This window comes from Vigna unguiculata, chromosome 3 (genome assembly GCF_037176805.1).
Source record: "Vigna unguiculata cultivar grain cowpea cultivar isolate G323 ecotype 2 chromosome 3, ASM3717680v1, whole genome shotgun sequence".
NCBI lineage: Eukaryota > Viridiplantae > Streptophyta > Magnoliopsida > Fabales > Fabaceae > Vigna > Vigna unguiculata.
The window spans coordinates 67,020,862-67,030,861 of NC_140794.1; the positions used below are offsets into that span (position 1 = coordinate 67,020,862).

At 35.0% G+C, this 10,000-nt stretch overlaps 2 protein-coding genes across 2 annotated transcripts; one reads left to right on the plus strand and one right to left on the minus strand.

The window, feature by feature from the left end:
• Positions 1-201: 201 nt before the first annotated feature.
• A/N-INVC (Plant neutral invertase family protein) lies at positions 202-5,383 on the plus strand. Its single transcript, XM_028059766.2, has 6 exons — positions 202-1,284; positions 1,950-2,115; positions 2,314-2,525; positions 3,178-3,671; positions 3,942-3,990; positions 4,714-5,383. Exons 1-6 carry the CDS (start codon positions 493-495, stop codon positions 5,038-5,040), a joined length of 2,040 nt encoding a protein of 679 aa, XP_027915567.1. The 5' UTR covers positions 202-492; the 3' UTR covers positions 5,041-5,383.
• A 187-nt stretch (positions 5,384-5,570) lies between these two features.
• GA2OX4 (gibberellin 2-oxidase 4) lies at positions 5,571-8,514 on the minus strand. The gene is made up of 3 exons (XM_028059768.2): positions 7,946-8,514; positions 6,482-6,836; positions 5,571-6,042 (listed from the first exon to the last, which is right to left on the minus strand). Exons 1-3 carry the CDS (start codon positions 8,311-8,313, stop codon positions 5,794-5,796), a joined length of 972 nt encoding a protein of 323 aa, XP_027915569.1. The 5' UTR covers positions 8,314-8,514; the 3' UTR covers positions 5,571-5,793.
• Between the last annotated feature and the right edge of the window lie 1,486 nt (positions 8,515-10,000).

Genomic DNA, 10,000 nt, shown 5'->3' on the forward strand with positions numbered 1-10,000 from the left:
ATCCCAACATCGGATTAGTTCATTGAACCGAACAAGGGTATTAGTGTAAAATCATGTGTGGTAACTCAAAGGGGTAATCCCAGCACGTGCGAGGGACAGTGACGTAATTACACTTTTCGTCAATTTGGGAAGCTGTCCTTTTTCTCCTCCCCAACTTTCCTCTTAAGTGCCTATAAATGGTTGTTGTGAGTTCCGTTCTTCATTTCTTCATATCTCAAACACTTTTTCGCTCTAATTCAAATCATTCGATCTCTTCATCGCCTTCTCAAACAGTAAGTAAACCCACAAATCACTGTAAATTTTACCATTACCATTCTTTTAGTTATTAACTTAGAATCTTCCCTTTCTAGATTTATAATTGTAATCATTCTTTGTTATATATACGTTGGTTTTATTGGGATATACATAAGGTGTTGAACATAGGAAAAGTCTTGATTTTTAATAGCTTAGAGTGGTTTCATTTTCTGGGCTGTGGGTGTTTGCTCTTACCAAATGACTAGTGGTAGTTCTATTGGAATCTCTACCATGAGGCCTTGTTGTAGAATCTTTTGTAACTACAAAAGTCCATCGGTTTTTGGGTTTTCTCCAACCAAGTTCAGTGATTCAGCGATCAGGGGCTTGTTGTTCAGATCAGGTCATCACAAATCAACCCGTCGCTATAGATATAATACCTGTGATACTCAGATTGTAGGGTACATAAATGTGATCAAACCGAATCGGAGAGATTTTAGTGTTTCCGGTTCGAATTGGGGTCTTGCTAGGGATTTTAGCACTAGTGTTTGTATCAATATTGGTAGTTTTAGGCCTAGGGTTGTGTCCTTGATACCGCATGTAGCGTCGGATTTTAGAAACCAGTCTACATCGGTTGATTCTCACGCTCATGACACGAGCTTTGAGAAGATTTACATTCAGAGCGGCTTGAATGTGAAGCCATTGGTAATTGAAAAAATTGAGACTGATCAAGGTGTATTGGAGGAAGTATCTGAAGAAACATGTGGTGAGTCAAATGTCAATTTAGATAATTTGAAGGATTTGAGTGAGAATAAGGTTCAGAGCAAGGACTCTGAGGTTGAAAGGGAAGCTTGGAAGTTGCTTCGGGATGCTGTCGTCACATACTGTGGGAATCCAGTTGGGACCGTTGCAGCTAATGATTCCGCTGACAAACAACCGCTGAATTATGATCAAGTCTTTATCCGTGATTTTGTTCCATCAGCGCTTGCCTTTTTGCTCAATGGTGAAGGGGAAATTGTCAAGAATTTTCTACTTCACACATTGCAATTGCAGGTATGTTTTGGCCTTAATTGCTCAATTAGATTGTTTCTGCATACACTTGTTTTCTGTTCTTCTACATAATGGTTATGTCTACACCGCTATTTATGTTGTGTATACTCTGTTGAGATAATGTCATTTAGCTTTAATGCTGCATAACAAATAACAGATGTTCTTTTCTATCCATCAATATTGTATATTTCAAAGGAATTTACGGATAGATTGTTTCTTCTATGTGAACGAGAGAAAGATAAGACGTCATGTTTCTAGTTCTCATTGTCCCTCTTATTTTAAATTATCCTATGTTAGACATTACATAAGAAATGTCAAAGCGCATGTTGGGATTGACGTTAGAAAAGCCTAATCCATGGTTTGGCCAAAATCTTCCCTTTTTTGAAATTTTTTCTCAAACGTTGGTTTGGAGATTCTCAACTTCAAGCCAAACATTCTCTAAATGCTTCTCATCTACTGAACCTATTTCAGTTTTTCTTAACTTAAGAAACAAAGAATCCTTGTAAATGCTTCACTACTCACAAGCTAAGTTAACATGTAACCAACGAATGGGAGGGAAGGACTATTATTTAAAGTGTTGTCGACAAACATATAGATGATGTTCTTATTGGACTTGAATTAATTTCTTTTGGTGTACTTGTTTCTTATTAAAAGTTTATGTTTGCCAGAGTTGGGAGAAGACTGTTGACTGCTACAGCCCAGGTCAAGGGTTGATGCCAGCAAGCTTTAAGGTTAGAACTGTGCCTCTTGACGGTAGCAATGAAGCATTTGAGGAAGTTTTGGATCCTGATTTTGGGGAATCAGCTATTGGACGTGTTGCACCTGTCGATTCAGGTAACTTGTTTGTTGTTGTGGAAGCTTAAGACATTTTCTATTGCATTAAATGTAACGTACACTATCATTATTATGTTGTTCCTTTTCCGGATATAGTCTTGCTATATTTTTTCTTATTCAAAATTAGCTTAACATCTATATTTTTCAAATCATATTTAGGCCAACATTTTAAAGTTTATGCTACATTCTCCGTTACAGGTCTGTGGTGGATTATATTGTTGAGAGCTTACGGGAAATTAACGGGTGACTATACTTTGCAAGATAGAGTGGATGTCCAAACAGGCATAAGACTGATCCTTAAGCTGTGTCTGACTGATGGATTTGACATGTTTCCTTCTCTATTAGTCACCGATGGTTCCTGCATGATTGATAGAAGGATGGGCATTCATGGTCACCCTCTTGAGATCCAGGCAAGCTGATAACTACTTATCTCTATTTATATAAGCAAGTAGGAATTATCAGTTAATTTGCTCTTTCTATTGTATGGTACTCAAAGAGGATTTTTTTTTTCATTGATAATATATTAACTATCTCTATTCATGTAAGGAATTATCAGTTATTTTGTTCTTCATAATGTATAGTACTAAAAGAGGGAATTTTTTCCTTGATAGATAATATATGAATGTGCTTTTCTGCTTTGTATTTGGAGCAGAGTAGCATATTCTCAGTTAGATTATTTGAGCAAGAACAAGTGATGTCATTGAGATTCAACAAAACCTAATTATTTGACGTAGAACTCTTAGTTGAGAGTATGAAATGTATAAATTTTCATTTACTCATTGTTGGGCACAGACTGATGTAATTTTTCATATTGAAAATTAAAATTAATTCAGCGTTTGACGTTCAAAACGTGCATTATTCAATATCTACTACCTACCTAGTGTTTGCTACATCATTGTACAATTAGTCTTAAATTTGATTACAATCAGTTTTGGGCTGCGGCCTTGTTGACTCTTCAATATTCTATCCTCTTTCCCTCCTTTTTCATGTTGGTTACCGGGTGTCTGAATATATGTCTCTATACTTATAAATTTTCCCTTGGGTGGATTTGCACATCTGCAGGCGTTATTTTACTCGGCTTTACGCTGCTCCAGGGAGATGCTGATAGTCAATGATGCAACCAAGAGCCTGGTGGCTGCTGTTAGTAATCGCTTGAGTGCACTCTGCTTTCACATGAGAGAGTATTATTGGGTTGATATGAAGAAGATTAATGAAATCTACCGGTATAAGACGGAAGAGTATTCTACTGATGCTGTAAACAAGTTTAACATCTATCCAGAGCAAATTCCTTCATGGCTAGTGGACTGGATATCCGAGGATGGCGGATACTTCATTGGTAATGTGCAACCTGCTCATATGGACTTCAGGTTTTTCACACTTGGAAACCTTTGGGCCATTGTTTCTTCTTTAGGAACAACAAGCCAAAACCAGGGCATTTTAAATTTAATTGAAGCAAAATGGGATGATATTGTTGCTCAAATGCCTCTCAAGATTTGTTATCCAGCTCTGGAGAGTGAGGAATGGCGTATCATCACTGGATGTGACCCCAAGAACACGTAAGGATATTCTAAATTTCTTGTTTTTTTTTGAAATTCGCAGTGTTTATTGGCACAATCACTTGGATGCAAAAGTCAACAATTTGTGTGATGCAAACCATTGAAATAAATTGTCAATGATTCAATATCAATATCTTGCCAGAGATAGTTGTGTTTCCTTGTATTGTAAAGGTTTTGGCTGTTACCTTACTCTTGTTTGCTATTTATCTCTTCCTATGTCTCCTGCTCTAGATTACAAACTTTAATGATAATTTGTTAAACTGCTTGCAGCCCTTGGTCATATCATAATGGAGGATCTTGGCCAACGCTTCTCTGGCAGGTCAGTTGTATATTTGTTTGGATCAAGTCATCCCTGTGATTGTTTATTACTTCTTCTGGTTTTATGTACAAGAAGTTAATAATATTTAATTCATCAAGGCCAAATTCTATTTATAGTTTTTTCAACCAATTCGTGCGTGTTGGTTAATATGAATGCATCCACTTTCACCGTAAACGAGTGAATGTCTTGTTAATAGATTTCACAATAATTAAGGGTATAAAAACACTAAACGTTGACGATTAACACATATGTTTGCTATAATAGGATAAAAAAATGTTTTTATTTATTTCTTATACAAAGGAAGAGAGTAATGGACTCCAAAAAAAAAATTGTCAACTGATTTCTACTGGTGGTTTTCATTTTTTTATAAATTCAATCTAAAATATACCTATAAGATAAATTGAAGTACATATTTACACTTTTCTAGTTAGCATTAGTTAGCATGACAGCTATTATTAATTTTATCTTTTAAAACATATCATTTGGTATTTATATTAATTTACAGTTCTTTACTTCCTGTTTTCTGATAATTTTATGGCTAAATATATAAAGTAAATTACTCTTGGTTCGATGACGATTTAACATATACAGAATGTTTATGTCGTCCAATAACATGGATTTAAAAGTCATATTTGAATCAATTTCTAATTAGCTGGCAATGCAGAAAATTTAACATCGACTTTTGTTATTTTTGCTAACTAGTGTGATATGTTTAAACTTCAGTTCACATTAGCCTGCATGAAGATGGGAAGGCCCGACTTGGCACAGAAGGCTGTTGATTCAGCAGGGAAAAGGCTTTCATCGGATAAATGGCCCGAATATTACGACACACGAAATGGAAGGTTCATTGGGAAGCAATCACGGTTGATGCAGACATGGACCATTGCTGGTTTCTTGACCTCAAAGATGCTTCTAGAATATCCAGAAAAGGCTTCCTTGTTGTTTTGGGAGGAGGATTTTGAACTTCTTCAGAACTGTGTCTGCATGCTAAGCAAAACTGGTAGAAGGAAGTGTTCCCGTTTTGCTTCAAGGTCTCAGTTTCTTGTTTAGCGTCAACAATCTCCATTGTTTGGTGACTAATTTATTGCAATAATTGATGATGCCATTTTTCAGAACTAGCATGTTAACTATTTATATTGTTTGGTGACAACAGATAACAGTATAACAGTTATATTGCATCATTTATTTATGCGGGGTAACTCACTCCATGTCATGTATATCTTTGCCTTGGGAGTGTTCTACTTTTACTGCACCTGCTATGTGTGGCATGGCATAACTGTGTTTCATATATTTGAATTGTAGTTACACTAGTTCTACAAGAACCGTTATTGTACCACCAAAGTACTTCTGTAAATCTTGCTAATTGAAGGATTGATATATCTTGTGAGATAAATATTTTTGAACTATTTGGCAACTTTCTTTAGAACTGAAGAGTTAATAGAAAAAGGGAAATGTTTGTCTATCAAATATATAGCCATCAGAAGCGTGGTTGTCCATATGTCCAAATAATCGTGACAGTATTTGTTTGATGTCAATTTTTTTGTTGCATAAACATTTTGATACTCGTTGTTTGGCGGACAAATAAGAGATTAATATCGTTAAAAAAAATGTAGTAGTTGAAGTTAGCATAGCAGATACATAGAAGTAAGAGATTGATAATTTTTGTTAGAAGGAAAGAAGAGAAAGAGAATTTATGATGATTGGTGGAAAAGAGTACAGAGAGGTAGGTTATCTTAGTAGGGTTAATGAGTGGAAAAAAATGTTGACAGATATGGGGAGGCAGAGGAAGAGAGTGAGTGGTGGTCAGCGTTTGCAGTTTCTGAAAAGCTGAAGGCGTGTGTCTCCAAGCCTGAGAGAATATGTGGCTTTCTTGTATTCGGCCCAAGTGAATGGTCGGAAGAGAGAGGGGCTCTGAGGTGTCACCATAACTGAGGGAGCAACGATGGTTTGATGCAGAGGTGGAGCCCCAAAATATGCCACTGACATTCTACACTTGTGTGAGTTCGTCATTGCCCTGTGTCTCACGCTCACAAATCTTCCATTTGTCATAACCTTAACACAACACCAACACCCACATAACATAATCAATCATTCATTTCTTACACTTGTCATTAATTTCATTCAAATGTTCCCCTTGACTCAAATTCAGTTCAGTGAAAAGAAAAGAAAAAAATACATTGATTCCCATGTCATTTCACCTCACTTCACTTCCCATCAACTTTTAAGATTTTTTTTTCTCTTTCTGTGCCAGCATACAAAGCAGGCCCCCCCACTCCCCCTTTTTTTTCTCCTTTGCAAATCGAATCAACCCTCTGTGTTCTGTTCTCTTCTCTCTTCTGTGGGGTTCAAAAGACTAAACCTTTCACCTTATTATTCTCACAACTCATCATTATAATGAAAATGCATTAGAGTTAGTTTTAGTTTCTTGATTAGATAGATAGATAGATGCAGAGAGAGAGAGAGAGAAAGATAGAGAGATAGAGATAGGTACCTGTAGTACATCACCGACGTTGACATAGAATGCAGAGGGGTCAGGTGTGACTGGGATCCAGACCCCATCTGGAAGAGAAATCTGGAGGCCTCCGACGTCGTTGGATCGGAGAATGGTGAGGATCTGAGGGTCAGAATGCTCCCCAAAGCCAACCTTGGTAATTTGTGATGACTTGTCCTTATCTCTGTTAATTATAGGTGGGTAGTGATTGAGTCTCAGCACTGAGTCACTTTCACCATCCCTTATCAATCTGCTGAAAACCCTAGTGTCCGGGACCCCCAGCTCCTCTGCCATCACCTCCAATATCTCACATGCTAGCTCTTTCACTGCTTCTGTGTATGCACTCAACCTTTTCCTGCATCATCCCATTCATATCACACACTAATTCTATTTTAACTTTTCCCTTTAAAAAACTATATCTACATTTCCTCTACATTCACTTCACATCTATTTTTCTTATAAAACTATAAACATGTCTTCTTCTTCTTTTTATTGTGTTTAGGTAAGGAATAATCATACACATGACGACTCCCTTAAAAGTACCCAAGTTGGAGGTTGTGTAAGGAAGACAAATATAATTTTTTAGTTACCAAGAATAAAATTATAATTGTCCCTTTCTTAAGGGGAATACCATCGTCAAAACACTGATAATACCAACTCAAGTTGTAGCATTATGTCAGAATAATGAGTTGCAACATGCCATTTTTTGAAATACTGGTTATTGGTTGACTCAGTTTTATGACTTGTACGTTCAAAGGGAAAACATTGCAACCATTATTCTCTCTCCCTTCTTTGCTGGCCAGTCAGATACAACTCACACCATTGTACTTCCAAAAGCGTTATACTTATTCATTGAACGCTGCTAGTAACACTGTCTGCTTCAATTTTTTTTCTTTCTATATTATATTAAATTAAATAATACATGATATCCATTAAGTAAAAATTAACTAATATTTTAATAAGATCTTCTATTTTAATCATATCTATTCATCAAATGATAATGATATTTAAGCTTCAGACCTTACTCTAAGAACAACGAATCCACTTCTACATTGTTGGTTGGTGTATGGCATAAACTGATGAATTTATATATGTATGTATTATGTAATGCATGTGTATACAGATTTTTGTTATTATATTAAAGTTAAAAATAAATATACGTACCACTTCAATACTATTACGAGATTATGAATTAAAGTCTGAATATGTAAACTTGAGCAGATGTTATTAAATATGTGATACTATAATCTGTTCTGATAATTTCGTGTATAGTATAGCATGCAGCTAATAAATATGTATAGTATTTGAGATAACAGAAATGAGCAAAGTTAGGATCTGTGGAATGGTAAAGGGTGAGATAATTGGCAGAAGAAATTGTTGAAAAATATGATATGAAAAAGGAACATGCAGTAAATATATAAATGGTGGTGAGAGAGAGAGAGATGATGCATATGATGGATATACCTGAGATTTAATGGGTCAGTGGATATGGTTTTGGAAATGTGAGCAATGGAGTCAGTGGTGGCACTGAGGAGAAGGTACTCCACCTCACCCATGTCTCCATTCACACCTATGTTCTTGCACCCATATGCAGGTGCCGCCATTTTCTTTTCCAACATCGGTTTCCCAAAGAAACCGAAACCTGCTTCTTCAGTTTTCGCTATAACTTCGTTGCTGATACCGTGGTTTATCACTTTGAAGAAACCGTATTCTTCGCACGCTTTCACGATCACCTTCGCCACCTCCGCCCTCTCGCCTGAGAAGTCCACCACCGGAACCTCACTGGGGATAATCCCTTCGCTCTTCATTGCCTTTGGGGCAGCCAACACCATCTTTATAGATAGATATATCTGTTACTCAATGAAGGTGGAAGAAGAAGAAGAAGAAGAAGAAGAAAGGTGGTGAATTGTGAGTGGAGATAGTGGCCTATTTATGCACCAAGGATAGGAGAGAATCAATGGAGGAAGAGATTAAAATAATAATCTATATGTTAAACACAATTTAAAATTCAAATTACAGATACAAAAAGATACACAAATAATATTAGTTCTTATAAGTATAATAAAAATGGCGAGAATGATATATGAACTCAGAATCTAATACTCAAAATAATTCTAACCTAAAGATTGCTTATATTATTATTTAATTATATAAACTATTATTATAGTATCTAAAAGAGTTATAACTGCTGTAATTTCTTATTGAATAGTGTGGTAAAATTCGTTCGTTTAACATGAGTTGATGCTATATATGTATTTCAATTAGAGATGAGTTTTTTTTTTTTTATTTAATCATAAATTATGATATGATTTATTCAGATAATTATTATAAGACAAGACTGAACAAATTTATTATATATGATAGTTTGTTATTAAATGTTAATACTATAAAATATTTATAAACTTAATAGTTTTTAATTAACTAATATTATAGAAAATATATTGATATCGAAATTGAAATTCATCTGATTTAAAATCGTTGAAGGGGAATGGATGAAATGTGTACTTCATGTGGATGTGGGTGAAATTTATAGTTAAAAAATGAAGTACATGGAAGTAGGAAAATTCCCAGAAAAGAACGTTGACTTTCTACACACTTTGTTGACTCCCCCATCAACCTTTGTTATTCTCTTTTTGACTTCCTATACACATTTTCTCTCTTCATTGCTCACTTCACGTGCCAAATCTATGCCAAGAGTGAACAAAAATTAAGAATGATTCTTCAATTTTTTTAACCTTCTATACACTAATGTTTCATCCATTCACACTAGTAAGTAATATTTGTTTAGGGTTGTTGAAGATGGGTTTGAAAATGAAAGTAATATATAAGGTGGTTTAGGTTTAGGTTTAGGGTTTCCATGCACACTTGCTTTAGAAACAGGGCTTCACGTTCCCACAGAATCGATATCATAGGACGAAGGCTTTGCTGTTTAGGGTCACCCTAATTATATAGGAACGCCAGCTAACATTATAATCCTACACGTCCCTATCAAATCCTAGTGTCCTCAAAAAAGGGTGATAAGGGTACCCATTTTCTGAACTTCAACACACTTTCAATTCATTTGTTTGTTTACACTTCCCTTTCTTGGTTGCCCTATTTGTATCCAAATCCTTTTCTTTTCATTTATCATTCTTCCCTCTTTTGAATATTTCAATCATGGAATTGCCAATTCAGTGTGCTATCACCAGGTCATCACACTCAACTATCAATGTTAAAGGCCCCATTTTCAACCACACTCATTCTATCAATAAACTAACCTAATTTAATGCATTATATATTTTATTGATAATGACTACAAATAAAATGAGTTTATAATATACACAAATACAAAATTAATTTTATATGATTGAATTAAATTTAAAATTTATTTTTTAATACTTTTCTTATTTAATTTCTTAAAAAACAAAATCCAAACATGTGGGTTTATTTACACTTGTTAAGATGATTAAATAGTAAAATAATTAGACCTAAAAATGGCAGAAAAACTGGTCTTTTTTTTTCATTTTCTTCTTTGACTTA